Here is a 23,062-nt window from a genome sequence, read left to right as displayed (position 1 = left end):
AATATGATTACAAAAACCAAATTAAGACTCTCGGGAGACGAAACTGGGGGATGACATAGAGTGCTCTAAATATGTCATATTGTATGAAGTTGTAAGATAAAAAGTAGGAGGAATATCATTATATAATACTGAGACATTCAGTGCATGAGATCAAATAAAATAATGCAAGTTATACATTGTCTAGTGAGAGAAAAAAATGATTTTAATGTAGATATACCAGAACTCGTTAGTTTGTGTTTGCTTGTGTTTCTCATCTTCAGTGAATACGTTCCTTGCCCGGGTAGCTTCTGTCAGAACCTGATTTACGCACAGGACAGTTTTTATTAGAGAACGGCGATTTTATATTTTTCTGCATTAATTTGCAAAACTCATGCACCTATATCTGTTCCATTCTTGTTCTATTTCTTATGCTATATCCATTCGCTTTGCCCTCTTCGAAATCGTAACTATAACGACGAATTGACTTAAGAACGGATCCTGTCTGGTAAATGTATGGAACAAACCCATACTCATGGCGTAAGCCCCTAACGGTAGCGTGAACGTCACTCAACAACGGGTTACCGTTCTGCCACCGTATTCTTATCCATCAGCGTAATACATTCACTGTTTATCCGTTTGCAATGTCCGCAACCGTCATACCCTAATAAACAACAAAGACTGTGTTTTCTTTTTTTAAATCTTGACAACCGTCGGTATTTTTTATTCAAAAGGTTAAAAAGTTTTATGGGTTTGTGGCAATTATACATGTTTCTAGCACTCGTCAAATGATCTGCTTAGATCTAGGCCCCTTCCCCTATTACAACCTTGTTTTCCTTTGACCATCTGATCTGAATATGAAATACATACAACACAAGGGGACGTGATTAAAACCAGGAATTCTATGAATATCAATAGTAGACACGCATGCATCGACTAGATGCCATATTTATTGTTTCCGTTTTGCTCGGTGCTGCGATTCTTGCTTATATGAACCGGAAATAATTGACACGCGGCTAATGGCGGACTCTTCTTAATGCTCACCGTAAAATGTCCATCTTGAAACCCGGGAACAATTAACCCCGTGTGGGGGTCGGGTGGAAGGTCACATGACAAGAATGGGACCACATCTCGCGGGATTATGTATGCAAATTCCAGTATCAATCTGTAAGACGAACAAGATGATGTTAATATAGATCAGCTCAATAAATGGAGATGCGATCTAATGACTCGTGAAACTGGACATGATTATTCCGACGAAAAATCATTGATTGAATTAATTACTAACTGTATTTCAATCTCTGATTGGTACAACTATCTCCTTGACTTAAATGACAGGTCTTTGTAATTAAAAAGTCATAAGTTGCATTGCATGTATTTATATCTATGATACATGTAGATCATAATTGCACTCTCTATCAAATGTGTTCATTTTACGTTTCTTTCTGACGGAAGAACGGTCATGAGACGAGTAAAAAGGAACCTTGAAAATAAACTTTAATTTGAAATAATTCAACAGAGACACCTAGTAAAAAGAAAACTTGAAACTACCAAGTTTTTGTCTCTGGTTAAAAATAGTTTTTATTCTAATGGCATCGAACAGAATAGTTTTAGTTCAGTGAATACAATTATATTCTGACCAGTTGAGATAAAATAAAATGCATCATAAATTGTTATTTTACAGAAACCGGTATTTATGCAAATTTTTCAAATGTTCTCTCCCTGTCGTAAAAATACAACACAATTTTCGCAATATGTGGAAAGAAAACCTTTACGGCATAGTCAATTTTTATGATTATATGCAAGACTTCAATCAGTTCCGAAATGATGAGAATCTGTAACCGATACTCTCCTAGATCGCCGCATGCATGCTGTAATAATTCTCGATCGGCATTTGTTATAGTGCACAGTCAAAAAGACAAAACGGCCTATCGACTCTACATCGTCATGAAACTCATAAAGTATCAGGTTGTTTCACTAAATATAATCGATCGGTGCGCGCCGATTTCAATTAAATGAGCACAAAATATTAAAAATCCTAGTTATTACGTAATATTCTGAGTTCTAGCTTAACATACCCATGCCATAAAAATCAAGATGTAAGGGAAATGGGATCCTATATCAAAATAATTAATAAAATATTTTGTTTAGAGACAGAAATTTGGCATGAAATTAATGGTCAAAATGGCAAAATTCGGAACCCAAATACATGTATTTAAGCCGGGCGGGGGAATGCAGTTACGTGCTTAGGTGTCCTTGAAATTAAGGTCAGACGCAACCTATTTTCCATCTTCCCCCTATTTTTTCCATCTCCACAATGTGAAGATTTCCACCAAGTAATTCAATAGTTATATTTTTATGTTATATGATACTTTTTAAATTTAGATATAAAGTGTTCAATTGAAAATATGTAATATTACTTTATTTATAAGGATTCAAATGCATTTTGCATGCTATTTTAAAGGTCATATGAAACGATTTTTAACACTTTGATTTTCTTTCATAAATATAAAGCTTGGTATAAACAAATGCAGGCACGTAGCATCGGGGGGGGGGGGGCAGGGGGGGCCTGGCCCCCCCCCCCCCCCACTTTTTCCCGCAGCAACAAATTTTTTTAAATTTACATATAAAAAAATGATTTATAATGGAGTTGGCCCCCCAACCTTTTTTGGAAGTATGTAAAAAACTGATATGAAAATAACGAAATGAGGAGTCAAATTGAAGTTACCCCCCCCCCCCCCCCCCCCCCCCCCCCCCCCCCACGGATTAGGAATTTCATGATTTGGAGGGAAAAAAGTTTTGGTAGGTAAGAAAATTTTTTTTTTGGAAGTATAGTTTACTTTTCTCCACCCCCCCCCCCCCCCCCCCCCCCCCCCGGATTAGGATTTTGAAGATTTTTGGAAACTTTTAATTTCCTTTTTTTTTTTTTTTTTTTTTTTTTTGCTTGTCAAGATTTTTTGGATGGGTCTGCCCCCCCCCCCCCCCCCCCCCCACTTTCAAAAACGATGCTACGTGCCTGAAATGTTAAAATACGTGATGTAAGATTTTTTTGCCTTTGCATTACTGAGAAATAACCGTGAAAACTGAGCACCTGAAAAAATTCTTCCCCGCTTATCGTTCTTGATTTTGTGGATTTATGACGTCACACAGACCCACCGATGTAAACAACGCATCAAAACTAGTGTAATTTTACTGTAGTTTATCGATTAAATTTTAGTAATTTTTGCATATATGAACGTGTCTTTCTTTTCAAATGAGATCATTTTAATTGATTTGATTTATTTCATCACATAAATATAAGGCAGGCCAATGAAAATGTCTTATTGATATATATATATATATGTAGCAATATTTTTATATTAGAAAATACTATGTGTACACGTGTATTAACGTTTTATTAAATTAGATCGCGGAAATATGGCATTTAAGGATTTAGAAATGTATCGGTAAAATAAATCGGTTGTTTGATAAAAATAGTTGTGAACGAATGTGAAGATAATCAACAGATTTCATTAAGTACAAGCATCAATAATGATAAAAAAACGAAAGAAAACATTGCGGAAGAAAGTGAGATAGAAGGGATCTGTGAGTAAACACCGCACATACACGTTGTAAAATCAAAACACCGCACATACAAGTACACATTTCAAAAACAAAACATTTGAAGAAATTCTCTTAGACTAAAAATAATTAAATGGTAAAATATTTGTGAATTTGAAAGCGAAACAAACAATATAATCGTGAAGCAAATGAGGCACCACGAGGCCTATAAGTTGTTTAGAAAAAAAATCTTAACGAATTGCATGAACGTGCAAATGGGAAAAAAAGATCAGCTATTTTTGAAATCGTCAATTTCATTAAAAAGATCGAAGTAAAACATATATACACGCATATATTAAAATCATATTATACTTGCATGTGGATCTATGAAGAAAATCATTCATTCTCCGTGCAGTCTCGAAACTGAATATGTACACGCTATTTTAAAAATATAAACGAACACGATTTCATTTCTTGAGAGAAAAAAATACTGACATGGTTGATTATTGTATAATTATACAAGTTTTTATATAAAATATGATTAAAAAATAAATTTTTTTTCTTCTAAAATGCTGCAAATGACATGGATATTTGCACAACATAGCTTTATATTTACACTTGCAAATGTTTTCCCTTATATAACACTGTTTGAGCAATCCGCCGTTATTTCTGCATAACATCATTATGGGTCAAGAGGTCAAAGTAGCGCATGAATTATATAGGTCACTACTTTTTCTATATACACAAACTAATCGACTTGTGCTGAAACACACCCATTAGATATCGTAATGAAATTAACGTAATTTAGGCATAAAAAATAAACGTATTTGTATTTTGTTATACGAAGTTTTATTCATTCATTCTAATAAGAAATATATCATTATTTGCGGGGATAAATGATTCATGTTATAGATAACACGTTAGGCATGTAAACAGAATGTTTATGGTTCGACATCGTAACGAGGCGTTCTTGAAAATTACAATCGTAATTTGTCAAAGAAGTTAATTCAGTTAAAATTTATTTCTGATTTTATTACAAGCCTCGGTCAAAATTGCAAATGCAATATTACAGACCTTTCGTGTGTAGCACGGGCCCTGGAAGTTATTGTAAATATATTGCATGTGCATGTATAAAAAAGTAAGGGTAGGACACTCTTTTTGGGGCGAAATCGGGTTTGACAAAGTCTGGGCGTTCCTCAAACGAAATTTCGCGTTAAATCGTTCAAGTATACTTTACTTACGACATATGTATACATTCGTTCCGCTCCAATGCTGTTACGTCGAAGAAAAAGGTGTTTTTATACATCCAAGTGCCTAAGAATTTCGCTAGACTGGTTTACATCCGGTTTAATCGCAGTGAATCGAAAGGTGAATTGAAAGGTAAGTTCTGATTGGTCAATAATGAAATAAATTCTTTAATTTCTTATCGATATTTGTCAATCTTCTTCATTATTCTCGCATTTCATTGTTGAAAGGCCAAACTACCCAGTACCTATATACATAACTCCTTTCAAACATCTGATACATACTCACCATAAATTGTTATCAGTTTCGCCACCTTATTGACGAGCAGATTTATTTTATTATTAACCAATCAGAACTTATCTTTCGATTCACTGCGATTAAACCGGATGTAAACCAGTCTAGCGAAATTCTTAGGCACTTGGATGTATAAAAACACCTTTTTCTTCGACGTAACAGCATTGGAGCGGAACGAATGTATACATATGTCGTAAGTAAAGTATACTTGAACGATTTATCGCGAAATTTCGTTTGAGGAACGCCCAGACTTTGTCAAACCCGATTTCGCCCCAAAAAGAGTGTCCTACCCTTACTTTTTTATACATGCACATGCAATATATTTACAATAACTTCCAGGGCCCGTGGTGTGTAGTACATTCACGGATCACGGTCAAATTTAACTCCTTGTGTTTTCTGTCTGATATGTTCCGTTAAAAGAACATCGAAGTTAAAATCGCTTTCCTCTATAATGTCGGAGGAAATCATTATGCTCTCGAAACTGATTCTGCGATAGATTTCCCCCTGAAAATGCCTAAGTATAACTCTAACTCAACTTCCAATGTTTTTAAATTTCTAACCGCTCTGCGACTTCAACACAGGTGGTACTATTCCGCCAAGCTTCAATCAGTTTTTTCAATTGTACAAGTGAATTTTCTTTTCTGTTTCCCTTTTAAATGATAAAAAAGTGGTGTCTCCTCAAAAGTAGTGTCATATTCATTTATCACAATAATCAAATGCTTGCAACATTGTTGGACTATTTTTTGTTACGTCATTTTAATCGAGGCGGCTTTCTAGGTCATCACAAAAGAGGAAGTATGGAGCATTGTTATTGTCATAATTTGCAACAAATGTAAATATAAGAAATAAGATATCATTTTTGGATGTCTATCGGGATATAGATACGGGTTGGTACATGATCAAATCTTCCATAAAGCCCTTCGGGCTTTATGGGATTTGATCACGTGACCAACCCGTATCTATATCCCGATAGACATCCAAAAATGATACCTTATTTCTTAAATAAGGCTATTGGGTCTTACTGACGTCATTAGCAAGGGAGGTAAGCCGCGTAAGTCAATGTTCCTTTTCTCGATTAAGTGTGGCGCTCACATTTTGCATAAAATATCCAAAAAAACAATGTCAGTCTTATCAAATAGGCACTTGTGAACTAATTCCCGTATATAACTCAATATGGTCAGGATATCGTTTCATATGACCTTTAAGGAAAATTACAACTATTCAAGCTCCGAAGAGCCTGTCAATGTACCCTGAATTTTGGGGAAATTACACGTAGAAATGTTAATTAATAAGGAATAATATAATCAAGGAAAATTATTTAAAATTGAGGAACGTCTCGTGAATCCTTAACGTTAACCTGCTTGTGATATTATCTAAATTAGGTATACAAAGAAAGGCAACTCTATTCAAACGCAACGCCTCGATGCACAATTGAAACTGATTCCAAGGTTATCCCCCGCGTACAGGTAATAACAATTTATAAATAGAAGCACCGCCCAGCTCAGGTGAGAGAACTTGTAGAACCAGTTTGAATGAATGGAATATACGTTCTATTAATAGCAATCGGGATAACTCCATTGAATGTAAATATATCTAAACACGTTTGTTGAGGGTAGGGCAAACCCACTGAACAAGTTGCTGAATGGTCCAGCACCGATAACCGAGAAAGAAGGAAAAAATAAACTAGTGGGAAAAACTCTAGGAAATCGGGAATAACGACCCTCACCATGCGGTAAGATTTGCTTAGTTATATTGTTTTTAATTCCAATTTGCCGGGTGGGTCTTGATAATTTGTCAGAGTATGCATTGAAATGTCGACTCATTGATTTAGTGCATGGGGATTGTTGTTGTACTTATACATTGTACATGTAAAGCGGGTATTGTTGTTACACAAAAAGTATACAACATTAAAAAACCAAGTGGAAGTTGTGTTTGATAAGGGCAATTATATATTTCAAGAGCTACATTGTGCATATGTTGCAGTTACATATACAATGTGCATTCCTGAGTGTATTGTGCTAATGTAGTACACATATAAATCAGCATCACCAAAAGAAATGTATTTTCATAGTTGAATGTCAGGAATAAAGAATTTTTAATTGTAATCTACATTTAATACAATGTGACAAATGTTTACACCCATACCCAGTTAGGCAACCCACCCTCGTAAATATAATGGGGTGTTTCGGCAGCGTAAACATTACATATACTGACATGAAAGGATACTATTGCAAATTTTAAACATTTTAAGTATATCTATAAATGCAATGTATATATATTGAAAACCATGATATATTTCCATACTGGATGTGCACATATGTAACAATGTTTATGGTGGTAATGGTTGTGGTGGTGGTGTGGGAGGTTATTTGTTAGAGATACATGTGATTCACTGCATATACAAAACTGCAAAAGATCATATTATAGATAAATATTTAGATTAAACATACATGTATATGCTCATGTTTTTAATCTATGTTTTGTCGATCAAGGGAGAACATGAAAAAAATGCATTATAACAGGTTTTTTTTGGGGGGGGGGGGAGAGGATGTAAATACAATCAGTCATTGATTGGATAGTCCACAACAATATACCCCAAACCCAAACACTCACAGTTGACCTGTCAGGTGTTATAAATATTTTTATTGAGCTTGTGAAAAAAATATTGTGTACTTGTGTATAAATATACAATATCTTAGTATCAATGAGTACGAATGTACACCATTCTACGTGTTGGGTGGCAAAGGGCGGGGTACATAAATATCAGCCCATTGTTTGTATTTAAATAAAATTTGTGATAGCAAACATTCTTGTTCATGTATATTGTATATAACACATACATGTATTTCAACATAGATTACTTATAATCTGAAAGATCTATACAAACTAATTAGTCAAATGATATATTCCGTTATTTCGTTATAACCGAGTTTTGCTGTACTCTGTATATGATAATTGTGTAAAAAATTAACTTTTCTTGGTTGTCCACAAAATTGTTTATTTATTTTTAAAGACTAACAATTCTACAATTAAAGAAATGCAAATTTTTTGTGATATGCATATAAACGCTACAATTCTTTTTGACTCCAGTGAGTTCTTAAAAATAGAAAATATTCTTAAAATCCATTACTTAGATTTGTCAAAACTAATAAAGGCACAGCGTGTATCAAATATTCATATTGTATTTTTTTTTTCGCGGAAAATTGAAAGTACAAGTATGTAATAAACTTTGCATTTATTTTTTTATAACACTCTTTATGTATATTCCCATTAAAAATTAACATTTTTTACAGTTGGTGTGTCTGTCTGTGTCTCCTCACTGTGATCACTCTCTCCAGCTCACAGACCCTGGAGAGAGAGACTTGTGATGCCAGAAGGTCCGAGGTGGACGTCAATGTTCCTTCAGCGGATGCCCTCATTGGGGGTATCTTTATGATAAGAGAGCCCCTGTTTGGAGGCTACACGTGTGGGGGACCACACAGAGGTATGAAACCCGTCAACATTGAAAAGAAAATATTTCAGTTTTTTTTTAACAAACAATACAAAACAACGTCAAAACGTCTTAACTAATATGCATTTAAAAAAATTTAATTTAGATTTTCCTCATGAAATTTATGAAAAAAATTAAATGTGTAAATTGTTTTCATCAACAGAACTGATTCAAGTGTACGAAGCAGCAAAATTTGCCATTCAGCGTGTAAACGCCCAAAACATCGTACCTGGCATCAGGCTTGGTAAGCCTTTGTTTCTCACCTTTTGAAAAAAAAAAATAATTAAAAAAAGTCAAACCTCATGAATTATCATTTTCAGCTCACCGAGACGAAGTTCTGTAATCTGTGATTACCTATGTTTAATATTTGTTTACATCTCGTTTAGGAATGAAGGCCTATGATTACTGCGGCAGTCCGTTCATGGCCGTGCGCGCCGCCCAGAAGTTTTATCCACAGTTCTCCAATACACAGTTGTCCTGTACTGACGGATCGAAACTGCATCTGGGTAATCAGCTCTTGCTTAAAAAAAACCACACACACAACAACAAAACTTTAATACTCAGAGTAATTTACATCAATGAACTAAAAAAATATACACCTCAAATGATTTTAATAAGAAATTCATAATATATTCGATGTTCGTTTATTTAGAATATAGGGATTTCAATTATATTTAGTGATACAATTTTCATTCTTTAATTTGTTTTTATGGCAAAAGCTATCCCTAGTACCTATTTGAAAATAATAAAGCTTCCACATTTCTAGGAATCCTGGGTCCTTTGACGAGTAACACTGGGGCTGTGGAGGACATGATGTCAGATATCCCAGCATCCCAAATCTCTCCCCGTACCCTGCACCCAGACCTCAGTGATAAATCCATGTATCCATATTTTCTGAGGACAGGACGGAATTGGTTTTCCTTGGCCAGGGTAAATACATGTAGATTCGAGTATCTAGTCCGTACGCCTTACCTTTATATTTGATTCAGCAGCTGTTCACGTGAGTTTATTTTCAATATTTTATTTTCGTGTGCAGGTCATGACACATGTCCTGAGACAGATGAACTGGACACGAGTAACTGTTGTCTACATTGACTCGCCGATGGGCAGACTTGGGTACGAGAAGTTCTCACAGAAAGCTCTATCTGAAAACATCTGTATATCCAGCGTTAGACGGATTCCAAAAATGGCCACCCAATCTGACTACGAAGCGAGACTCAATGACCTTGGCAACGATGGTGTGAGAGTAGCCGTGTTTTTGGGGACAGGGTCAGAAGCTCTCACTCTGTTAAGATCAAATGTCGGGAACCGCGTGCAATGGGTAATGGCAGACATGATTAGAATGATGTCCTCCAATCCTCCCAGTACGTTCGCACCTAACAGCAAAGGCGTGATTTTCGCCCTCCCCAAAGATCGCCAGATCCCGGAGTTTGAGAACTACTTCGCAGCTCTGTCGCAGACGAACCCTCCTGTTGACAATCCTTGGCTTGCTGATTGGTACATGACGCTGTACGACTGCAAGTTACCCGGTATGTACTCGCAGACATTTTTCTGTTGATTCCGATATCAAAGTGAATCGTTGCTTGATTGTTCTCTTCGACCTCGTTTTTAAATTGCATAACTATTTGACTCTTTGTTTTCTATTAGGTATTTCCTACGCTCCATATGCCACAAAAGTCTTCTGTTCACAAACTATCTCCAAGAGGTCTATCTACACGCAGTTGCCCTACGTGCAGACGACTATTGAAAGTGTGTACGCCTATGCGAAGGCACTAAGAACGGCCCAGCGGAATCGCTGTGGAGATAGCTTCAATGGAGTTTGCGACAGCTTGAGATCCATGCCCACTTCAGAATTCCACAACATTCTAAAAAATACGGATTTCACCGTAAGTGCATGTAAAAGATCTTCAAAGAATATATTGAAGGATATCCTTTTGTATTTCAAATTCAATTTATACGAAAAAACCATGTTTATCAGACACAATCTTGTTTTAAATTTTATTACAGTTCTCTGCATCTGATGGTATTCAGAGTCTACAGGGACAAAGAGTCAGATTCGATGCAAACGGTGACATCATTAATCAAGATTTTACAGTTTACAACTACAACAACAGATTGTCGAACACAAATTTTGTCTTTGAGGAGGTACGAAAGGAGTTTGTTTTCATAGTATTTCTCCCATTGATCCATCTAATCCTGTGTTAATTTTTAAAATTTCGTATTGGGTTTAGTATCTTGATATTTGTAATTTGTAGGTTGGATCATACGAAAACAATATGCTCACATTAGAGAAACAAAAAATCAGAATGTATGATGCTTCCGGTTCAAATATTGACGTAACTTCCTCCTGTCCTGCTGAGGGATGTCGGTACTGCATGATGCCTCCCAGCTCCACGGATTTATATTACAATCCTGGGGACATCAATATTGGCGTGGCTCTATCAGCTCATAACGCTGGAAACGAGAGATACTCCTGTGATGGTGATAACCCTTATGGTATGGCCCAGGCCTTGGCCATCCAGTACGCTATAGAGAATCTAAATGTTGACATGCCGGGCATTCTCAACAATGTACGCCTTGGCACGGTTATGCTTGATGTTTGTGAGAACCCCGACGTAGCTTCACTTTTTTTCAACAATTTACTCGGAAATCGAGAAATTGTGAGAGATAAATATGGACGAATGGTAGACCCAAATTCCGTGAAAGCAATCATCGAGGGGTTAAGTAATGCAGGAGCTATGTCCTTTTCGAAAGGTATCCAGATGTACGGATTGCCTCAAGTGGGCACGGTAGCTTCCAGCACAATTCTGATGGACCATACCAAATACCCACTCTACAGCAGAACAGTGGAGAGTAATTATTACCAGTCCATTGCCATGGCCAATTTCTTCGTGAAGAAAGGCTGGTATTATATACAGGCTGTATACTCTTCTTCAATGCACCAGGATTTAGATATGTTAAAAACTGTATTGGCGGATTTTAATATCTGCCTGACTGCTGAGTATGAAGTTACTGACCACGGAAACGAAGGAATGATCCTCAATAAAGTTAGATCAAACCCCCATGCAAAAGTCGTTGTCATGTTACTAGAGAAAAGTGACATCAAAGAGATGCTTGAAACCATTAAGGCAGCCACCTGGGATCAAGGCTTTGTAATCGTTGGTGGGGAATCATGGGGGAGTGATAACCTTAACTTGCTAGGATTCGAGGATGTTGCCAATGGAATTATAACATTCCAGCCACAGATTGGTCAAACGTCAAACTTTCAAAACTGGATCAACCAGAAACAGCCCAGAACAGCCATGCATATTCCCTGGTTCAGAGAACTGTATGAAAACGCTTTCCAGTGTTATGTTGATGCTGGTTCTAAGGGCGATTTCAGTAACGAGTGCCCGAGCCCCGGACAAGGTTTGTCCAATTCTCCGCTATATGAGTTTTGGTACCAAATGACGACATCAATTAACGCTGTCTACGTCACTGCAAAGGCCCTTGACGAAACCCTGAAGCATTATTGTGGGGCTACATATTCTGGAGTGTGTGTTGAATATCGCGCTGCAAACGACTCGAACAAAATTTTATTGCAAAAAATCAGGAGTGCCACATTTAGTTTGAGCTCATCTTACCAGTTTACTATGTACAACGGGGAAGCTCATACAGGCGTTGAAATCTTGAACTACAGACGAGGACAAAAGTATGTCTCGGTAAGTACATGATCGTAAGTATATAACGATAGTATTGTACACGTATAAATGGTCAGTACTGGAATTTATCGAATAATTTTAATAATTTCATATTTTTGGATTTACAGGTTGGGCTTTACAACTCGATATCAGGAGTTTTAACGATATCAGACAACACACTGACATATCCGTCCTCTATCCAGCCAGCTACAGTTTCCTCCTTATGTCCAGGTGTTTGTGCAGAATGCTCCTATTTGACAAAATCAAAATACACGTATGAAGCTGGTGACGTCACAATTGGCGGCGTTTTTGGACTGCATAGTGCTAATGAAATGTATCCTACTTTGTGTGGAAGTATCAACGTGGACAATGGCGTGCAACTTGGTCTAGCTATGCATTACGCAATATATATGATTAACAGCAAAATGGCCCCAGTTTCCTTGAATGATATTACGGTTGGCGGACTATCACTTGATCATTGCAGTATTCCGTTAAGACCTGGAGAACTCATTTCGCAAGTATATACTCAAACAGGTCCCTTGTCCGACTCAGACAGGATGGAATTAGACACTTCTGGAATCTTAGGATGGATCACAGACAACACCGCGGCTGTAAACAGTGCTGCCACGGTGACAAATACTCTAGACATTCCTCTTGTTAGTCCCTTAGCATCCAGTGCGGCTTTCCAGGACAAAGATGAATATCCAAACTTCTTCAGAACAATCCAAGGCGACGTGACGATATCTGCTGCTATTGCCAAACTAGCAAAATCTTTGTCATACAATTATGTTAACGTAATATACTCCTCTGATTCGTTTGGTAAAGGTGGCGTCGAAACGTTTGAAGCGGTGGCAGTGCAAGAAGAAATCTGCATTCTTCAGAAGCTAATGGTGTCCCCATCAATGAACGCTTCACAAATATTACGACTAATTTCATTCAGCACAAGCTCTGTGACCGTTCTTTGGACAAATGGTGCCGACACCAGGTCTATTTTCAGTGCTAAAAACGTCAGCAGTGGAGCTTATGGAAACCTTGTCTTTATTTCCTCAATGCCATATATGAATTTGGCAAAATCATACGGTAAAAGTTCTTCTAAGACGTTCTTTTTCAACATCAAGACCAAAAACGATCCTGGCTACATCAATTTCATGCAAGCAATTTCCATTGACGAAATCTTGAAGAATTCGTTCCTTTACGAGTACTACACCAAACTCTTTCAATGTAATCTTCCAGGAATAAACATGTAAGTACACCAATAAATAATTCAATAATAATCTGATCAAAAATGCAGTTTTGATCATTAATGCCAGTAATTACATTTAGCAGGTTGACATTTGTCGTAATTGTTGTTACAGGTATAATACCCACTGCCCCCAGCCGTACGCCAGTCTAACATCCGCCCCAGGGTTTGCACAGGATAATTACGTGGTACCCACAATAAATGCAGTGTATTCATTAGTGGGCGCAATGGACGCGGTCTTAAAGGACAAATGTGGGCAAAACTACAAAGGCATATGCGCGGCCTACTCGTCAACACCTAACATTAACCAAGTGATCATGGACAAAATGGAGAGCATCTCTTTCAGAGACCCCCTTGGTAATAACTTTGAATATATTGACCGTGAAGGCAATATGGGTATGGACGTGATATACCTCAACAACGATGATTTGGCAACGGTGAGTATTTATTGAATTATTTGACCTCAATTGGAGAGTTCTTGTATCCATAAATAAAACCAAATGGTATTTTGAAAAAGACAAAATCTTTATCGGATAATGCAATGCTGCAACATTATACTGATTAAATTATATCAGATTGGAGAGTTTGCCGGGGCGTCCTTGCGTTTACAAGCTTTCATTCCACCAGAAGTCTCTCCTCCAACCTGCCCACCTCCTTGTCAACAGTGCATTCAGAAAAAAATCGAGTTCACCTACATACCAGGAGACATCCTCATTGGAGGTTAGTAAGATGAACCGAATTTTCAAGATTTTTCACAATTTCTTGTCATGATTCTACTTTTATCGCATCTTTTTATCTGACACAGGTTTATTTGACGTACACGAAAACAGCTTTGTGCCTTTTTCATGCGGTAACCTGAATATACAAGGAGGATTCCAGCTTCTTGAGGCCTTCAACTACGCCATCGGTGAAGTAAACGATAAAACTGGACCGTTCCAGAATGTTCTGAAGAACGTCAAACTTGGTGGAATCGGTTTAGATGCCTGCCAGAGCTCCATACGAATGGGCTATTTGGTGTCTGATGTCCACAACGGTATAATCAAGCTCACAAGGAATGGGATCACCGTCAACCCTGATGATATTCGTTTGTATGTTGGAGGCGGATCCAGCGACAGTTCCGTCTATCTGGCACGACTGTTGAAATCCTTAAAGATTCCCCAGATAAGTTACATGTCCAGTAGTGACTCGTTGTCTGATCAAGACAGATACCCTTATTTCATGAGGACAGTCCCAGCCGATGACAAGCAGTCCCTAGCAATGGTCGAATTTCTGAATAAAAACAATATCAGATATGTTCAAATTGTTCATTCCCCTAGTGACTACGGGAAAATGGGAGCTAAAAATTTCGAGTATCTTGCTGGACAGAATAAAATATGCGTTGCTCAGACCGTAGAGTTTCCCGATAATTCATCTGTTACACAGGAAAGCGCTGATAAAGTTGTCAGATCTTTGCTTGAGAAACCTGTCGCCAATACAGTTATTGTTTACGCCGGTGTCAAATACATCAACGAAATGCTTAAAGCAATGACCAGAAATGCTGGAGCAGAAGGCAAGTTCAAATTCATTGGCTCTGAAACATGGGGAAATAATTACGGTGCAATATCAGGAGTGGAGAGACTAGCTAAGGGATCCATTACTTTAAATCTTGAATCATCAGATATTAGAGACTTTGACACCCATATTGGAGAAAAATCTCCAGGAAATTATCCCGAAAATCCATGGTTCCCTGAGTTTTACGAAGAAATGGTAAACTGTTATCTAACTGTCCCAACTAATAGACACCAGACGCCATGCCTCTCTCAAACAATGAACATTGCTGCTCAGCGTGACTACATTCAAGACCCTGGCATTCTCCATGTCATTAACGCAGTCTTTTCTGCCGCTTACGGCTTAGATGACGTACTGAAAACTCTGTGTGGCGTGAACTATACAACAGTCTGCGAACAGTTTAAAAATAATCGTAATCGTCACAACCTTCTGGTTCAGAGCGTGTTGAAGTCTAGCTTTGTCGATCCTTCTGGAGTTACCTTCAGCTTCAGGCCAGATCGACGGGATGGAAATAAGGGTTATGTTTTGTATGACCTAAAAGAACGTATGTCTATGAATGAGCTGGGATACACTTATGAAAAGGTAATGCTAGTATTTCAAGTCATTGTTACATAGAGGTTCATATGAGTTGTTCTTTAGACAATCGTCTTTTAAAACATGTCAAAGTTTATTTTTCGTCTTTTTAATTATTTTTTCAATTCTTTTCAGATTGGTAAATTCTCCAGTCAAGATGTCCTATCCTTGGATGCAGGCTACAGAGCGGGTTGGGATGGCAGCTGTGAAAGACAAGGATCCTGCTCTGAATGCCCAACTGTTCGAAATGCATTACAGAGGTACATGCTTCAGCCAGCAAAGGACCAGTCTACCGATGGTGCCACCCTTCTGGCTGTCCTTCCAATCCACAAGCAAGGAACAGACCCATATCTTTGCGGTCAGCTTGATATGGATGTATTTTACAATGCCCTGGCGTTTATATATACATTGGATACCTATTTCCCGACTACCAAGTATAAGCTTCGGGGTCTTGTCGTGGATAGCTGCTCCAACAATTTGCGAGTGGACCAAGATCTTTATAGTTTGTTTTCAAAAGGACGGCTTTGCAACACCGCCTTCTCCTTCGATGGAACCGTAAACAACAAAACCCTTGCTGGTGTCATTACTAGTACAACAAACCACGTTATTGCAGCAAATAGAGTTCTGTCTCCTCTCAAGGTACCCATTCTAAGCAACAGCGCGACATCTACCGTTCTCAGCGATAAAGATAGTTATCCTTATTTTGCAAGAACCGTTCCACCAGATAACATGCAAATCGATGTGATTGTTAGACTTTTAAAAGAAAAGACCTGGGACTCGGCCTCTGTAATATACAGTGCTGATACTTATGGTAAAAACTTATATGATTATTTCTTGACCCGAGCAAAGGCAACTCAAACATGTGCTGGTGCCCAAATCGCGATTCCAACTCTGGCAACTGTGGAACAAGCAAAGAATGCAATTAATTACATAGAGAGTAATTCTAAATCGAAAGTCATCATTCTAATGGCCAGTGATCCAAGAACTGTACTACAAGCGGCAAAAGAACTGAATGTACTTAACAAGTATGTATGGATTGGAACAGATTCCTGGGGAACCAGTGCGAAAGTTGTCCAAGGGATGGAAGACGATCTTCTGGGTTCAATCACTATTGAAATGCGTTCAACCACTGTACAAAAATTCGGCAAATACGTAAGCGAATTAAAATACAATGCTCGCAAAGGAATTCCAGACGACTGGTTCGAGGAGTTTTACCAGATGTTCCATCGCTGTAACATAAAAACCGCCAAGGTCCAATTTCCACAATATCCGGACTGTACAGAGCAAGAGGCGATAGACTTTACTCAAATAGTATCCCAGCCATTCGTTCTCAACACTATTGCTGCTACGTATGCTTATGCGAGAGCCATAGAAGCTGTGTCCACTGGGATGTGCACTTCACATGCTTCTTTTGGATCATGTTTCAGCGATGAGACTGCTTGGAATAGGCTGTTTGAAAATATTTTGAATGTAGATTGGAGCCTTTCATCTAGTTTGGAACTCACTCAAACCTTTATTTTGAGATTTACAAATGATCGTTTTTGGGACATTGGTTACAACATCAACAGTTTCATAGATTCGTCAGGACTTCCCAAGTACACAAACGTAAGAAATATACCGGTATTAATTCTGTGGATTTAATTTCATCTACATTACAAGTACTACTCACTTTTAAGGTTTTATCATGAGATTTAGATTTTCTTTCCACAGCTATTTGCCTTTTATATAAATTTATAATCTTATGATTAATTTCCTTACAGATTGGGAGCATGCTGAACCAACAGTTTTTGTTCTCTGCAGACTATAACACTTACAAAGGAAACGATTGGTCGGCTTGTCGTAGTTCAGAGGTTTGCGATTGCTCAGCTCCTGTCGTAAACGCTTTAACAGGCAACGATACCATGAGGCGCACAAAAGTAGCCGAACCGAGAAACTACCTCTTCTACAATATCATGAATACAACAATTAACAACCAGTTTGTTCCCATATACGATTTAACGTACAAATGGCCGATTTGGGCTATTGCTGTGGCAGTTCCTACGTGCGTAGGATTGTTCATTACCATTTTCCTATTTTTGTACCTTTTGATTTTCTATGAAATCAAAGGAGGCACAACTCTTCTTGGTTTCATGATGATGCTTGGTATTATGGGTATTTACGCCCTCAACTTTGCCTTCTTTCTTCCGGCTGCTACGGATACTTGTGGCGCAAGGCAGTTCTGTTTGGGAGTAGTGTATGCAATCGTATTTGCTGCCCTTCTCGTGAAAGCTGTGGATAACTGGCGAATCGTTGAGAGCGTAGAATATGACAACAAACAATTGATAAACGAAAAGTACAAAGGGCTCACGAACAAAATAGTTTTACTTCTTATGGCAATAGGAATAGTTTGTGTCCAGCTCATCATTCCTATCCAATGGCTGGTCCATCGTCCACCCTCCGCTAGTTTGATGTCCGAAGCCACAGAGATCCACGATTGGATGATGTGTGATCCGCATGACGTGTACGACGAGGCGTTAGTGATGTCCATGATTTTTGTCATGTTCTTGGTCCTGCTGACCGGAATATTCTCTGCCATGTCATGGGACAATGGAAACAACAACCACGAATCTCGCTGGATCCTGGTGTGCAGTGTGTGTACTGCTGGCTGTTTCCTGGTGTGGATGATTGTCATAACGAACGCATCACCACCCTACCGTGATGGCGCGGTGGCGCTTGGGAACCTTTTCAATGCCACTGCTATTCTTATATTTACGATCATACGGAAAGTGGTGATCATGTTATGGCCACAAGATCCGGATGATATGGAAGGAGAAAAACCTGCATCAGTTATCGATGATAGAGGTAAGAACTTAAGAAAAAACTAAATAACTGAAAGTCGTATTATTGGTTTGAATTTGACTGATATAACTTACACTGGTGTCTTTTCTTAAGGCAACGAGCTGTATTCCACGGTGTTTTCAAATCCTGGCTACGACAACGATGATGCAGTCTTCCAGCCATCTTCTCCGAGACAAAGTGAACTCGATAACGGGGATGTTGGATTCTGATGATTTGTGAGTAATCAATGCACAAATCTGATTGGATGATTTGATATTGAATATAATTGGTAATATTGGATGATATTTTTGTACATGCATGTATATGTAAATAGCTAAAATATTTAACTTTGAATAAAACGAAACATGATTCATGATTTAAGTTTAAGAGTTTGCTGTTTTGTTTTTTTAGAGTGCTTATAAATTCAAAGTGCTACCATGGTATGTGGGGCCAAGATGAATTTCAATGTCTCACTTGCGCCATCTACAAAGGGAAGACAATTGCCGATTTTCTTAAAACATGAGAACTCTTGTGACGTTGTCTTCATCGTTTTGATAAGCTTGTTAGGAACATATAGATAGAGACTTTGTTTTGATGTGTTTGGAATTTTTTGAATGGGTAATGCGTTCAATATCTGCTATAAACTTGTACCTTGCCATGTTATTACAGTATGATGTAGCTTGACTACAGAAAGCAGGAAATCTCAATATTGACTAGAAAAATGTTTCATTAATTATAATTAGATAATAAATGCCATTTTTGTATGTGAGATTTAGAATGTGTGTGTACTTGTGGGTGTATAAGAGTGCTGAAACCGGCCCGTGTGAATCTTCATTCTATAGATCACATTTTGAAGGGATGTTGCGAAAATGTGGACAGCAGGATTCAAACTTTGTTAATATATAATTTTGTACCATTACATTATTGTGATATATATTTTTTACACAATAAATATATTTTGTATTCTTTTCTTTATTTGTTTGCATAATATATGATAAAAGAGATAAATTTTTCATATTCAAGACCGAATCTAGAATTTCTGCGCATGTAATTGAATCATTTTTATCTTGAAGGGATTCTGATATACAGTGTATACATTTTGCATTTTTAGCTCACCGGGACGAAGTCTATATCTTAGTTATTAAAGGTCCTAACTTCACCAAACTTGAATGGATGGTGTGTCTTATGATACAGATGCACCTGACAGGCATGGATGTTGAATCTGAGCCAAAGGTTGTGGATCCTGGAGCAAATTAAGGTTTTAATTGCTAGTGCCCTCTGATGATGATATCTTAGTTATTACTGGTCTGAACTTCACCAAACTTCCATGGAGATGCGTCTTATATATAGTGATGCACCTGACAGGCTTGAATGCTGAAACTGAGCCATAGGTTTTGGATGCTGGATAAAGTTTAGTTTTTTTTGGAACAGGTCACATGTTTTATAGATGATAGCTAGCATAGTCGATTTAACTATATTATCAATGAAACGCAGAGGTTGCTTCAGGTGCAGAGCATGATTTCCATTATCAAGGATGCTAAAGAAATCTCCTACCTCACTCAAACCAGCTCGATAGATAGATGTGTTTGTTGATAAATGATATAACATGATTCCTATGATATATTGTTTTCCCTTGGACTGAAATGTCACATTTTCATTGGTTTAAACATAGCACGTGATTGCCTCATATATCTCTATATTTGTTCTGTGAGAAATAATATTAGGCAATATGGCCGTCATTGGTCGACGCTTCGCTTATTCATTTCGACATTTCATAGTATTTTATACATAAACTGCATGCCGTAAGTTCTTAAAGTATTTGGAGTAGTTGCCCTTTGAATTTTTTTTAGAATTAGAGTAGTTGCCCTTAGAATATTGACGTCACATTGTTTTGTCTGTAGCAGAACAAAATGGCAGCGTCGAAATTTGCTCAAATCTCTACAGAGGAAAGGGAGAAAACATTTAAAATTGAATAGCAACAAAACATTGTAAGTAAACATGGGTGAAGCAAAGATTTTGAAAGAGTATTTGAAAGGTGAAATTGAAAATTTTGAAGAGTTTAAATGATGATCGAGTTAAATTGGACGAGATGTTAGGCATCTTATACATGGCTTTGCTTAGATCATCGCTATTTGTGAATAAATATGTCGCTTGATAGTCCTCGAGAAAACAAAACACTTATTAGGTTAGTTACTGACTCACTACGGAAATATATTGGGTTGATCAATCTCATAGAAGGCTCGGCTTCGCCTCGCCATCTATGAGATTGATCAACCCAATATATTTCCGTAGTGAGTCAGTAACTAACCTAATAAGTAATAGTATTGTATGGTATGAAACAATATTGTTTAATAAATAATATCATATGTAATATTATAAAAAGTTGTATGATACGATATGATATTGTATCAATTTTTTTGATATTTTATGTTATGATATTGTATCATGATATCGTTATGTATAGTATTCTATATTATGATACAATATTCTATAATATTATATTGTATAATTAATTTATTATTTTATCACAAGATACTATTACATAAGATATTGCAAAATATAATTTTGTATCCTATGATACAATATTGTATTGTATATTAGATACAATATTGTATAATATGATATTAGTTTCTGTAATATAGAATTATATCACATGAAATTTTATAATATGATACTGTAATATTATATAATATCGTATCATACGATATTGTATGATATGATATTGGTTTATAATATGATATATTATCACATCACATGAAATTGTAAAATATATTATTGTATCATATGATACAATATGTATAATGTAATATTGTATTATATAATATTTTACTTTATCACATAATATTGTATCATTTGATATGATACAATGTTGTATCAAATTATATTGTATCATATGATACAATATCATATTATGTATCAAAAATGATTCAGTATCATACAGTATCATACTATATTACACAATAAATTATCATATGTTTCATTGTTATGATGTATTATGTAATATGATATTGTAATATTAAAGCTGCTTGGTCCAATTTTTTATCAAATTTTATGCACGTTTTTAAACGATGGCTATGCTTAGTATATGTATAATAATAGACATTGCAGTAGTTTTACTCGTCAATTATGTCAAATTTCAATGAAGAAAAATACGTACAAAATTTGCTAACAAAACAAACGTCATTAAAAGGTACCGCGTTATTTCGCCTCATGTTAAATTTCACCCCTGACGACGAGACGGGTATGGTTGTATTATATTACGAATTTAACATCGCTTTTAAAAATAAAGGTCGAAATGATCAGACAAATTAAAAATAAACATATGTACGTTTTGTTCGCTAATATTTCTAAAGTCTGCCTTCTTTACAATCGATGCATAGCATGGGGGTTGAATAACCCCAATCATTCAGGGGACGAAACCAAGCGGTTTCCTTTTCTAAACATTCCCGTGATGCATATTGGTTTGTTTTTTCGTTTGCCCAAAGAGAAATTATTTTTATTTACTTTGAATATTTCTAACTTTGAAAGGAGACTGATTCTGCTGGTGTAAATAGGAGAAAGTCCATAACTTTCTAAGATAAATGATTTGTATGAAAAAAATGTTGATACTGTAATTACAAAAAAATCGGACCAAGCAGCTTTAATAATACTATATTGTTTTATATATTATGATATTATGTGATCAAATACAATAACGTATAACACAATACAATGTCATATCATACGTTACAATATCATATCTAATCATTGTTTATTATGGTATTTTATTGTATTATATGATATATGTTGTTAATATGATAGGATGCAATATTAAATTTTATATTATTGTATTGATTAACATATGAACATATGATTATCATACAATTTTTTAACAGATGATATACGATATTGTGTCAAAACAGAATCCATGAATATCCAAGATCATAAAGTATGATTTTCATTTAATATGATAAAGGTGGTCTCATAAAGGTGAAGTCTCATAAGGGTGATGTCTCGTCTCGGTGAGCTTTGTAATCTGTGATTACCTATGTTTTTTTCAAGTGATAGGGCAGTGCATTCCTATAATATGGTACCCGAGACAAATGGCTAGCTTGAAATCAAACACAACACTAAATTAATTCTGATTTGATTTGAACATACCGGTATCTATAAACAGCTGGGATTGGGCAAAAGTTAGAGACGTAGACCGTCCTCTCCCTAATTGTTTTGAATTATTTTTTAATGTAGACTGTATAGAACCCTTTCAGAACAAAACATTTTCTTTCTGTAATTGTACCATAGGTAGATTCAATTTTAATCGCACTTAGTTAAACGATTCCGATTTATACATGTCTACGAAACGTATTGGAATCTTTTTTGTTTAAAATTGAATTTTTTACGAATTATCTCTCTTTTCTTGAAAATTTTCATTCAATCATACATTAATAATAACCACACTGGCCAAGATAATTTAAAAGGTGATTGTGTTCACTACGTATCTGTCAAAAATTCGACCATTTTCATATACTGTGGTTTCATCATCATTAGCTTAACACCAGTTTTAGTGGATTTCGCTGGTGAGTCTCCCTACAAACCTTACACAACAGACGAAATTGTAAGGAATCACGGATTTACGTCTCCTTGAAACTGTGAAAACTTTGTCGACCAAAATGTTGTGCC

The 23,062-nt window shown here is 36.5% G+C and overlaps 1 protein-coding gene across 1 annotated transcript; it reads left to right on the top strand.

Annotated features, from left to right (window-relative positions):
* Nucleotides 1-6,598: 6,598 nt before the first annotated feature.
* LOC128187306 (uncharacterized) lies at nt 6,599-19,374 on the top strand. The gene is made up of 17 exons (XM_052857650.1): nt 6,599-6,787; nt 8,349-8,539; nt 8,709-8,789; nt 8,932-9,051; nt 9,312-9,475; nt 9,582-10,074; nt 10,193-10,431; nt 10,553-10,690; nt 10,801-12,246; nt 12,354-13,468; nt 13,581-13,902; nt 14,041-14,185; nt 14,271-15,595; nt 15,722-17,191; nt 17,347-18,427; nt 18,518-18,639; nt 18,815-19,374. The coding sequence occupies exons 1-16, from the start codon at nt 6,783-6,785 to the stop codon at nt 18,631-18,633; spliced, it is 8,451 nt and encodes a 2,816-aa protein (XP_052713610.1). The 5' UTR covers nt 6,599-6,782; the 3' UTR covers nt 18,634-18,639; nt 18,815-19,374.
* Nucleotides 19,375-23,062: the final 3,688 nt, after the last annotated feature.

Source organism: Crassostrea angulata, chromosome 6 (genome assembly GCF_025612915.1).
Source record: "Crassostrea angulata isolate pt1a10 chromosome 6, ASM2561291v2, whole genome shotgun sequence".
NCBI lineage: Eukaryota > Metazoa > Mollusca > Bivalvia > Ostreida > Ostreidae > Magallana > Magallana angulata.
The sequence above is the reverse complement of the archived record's forward strand: the minus strand, read 5'-3'. Positions and strand labels throughout refer to the sequence as shown.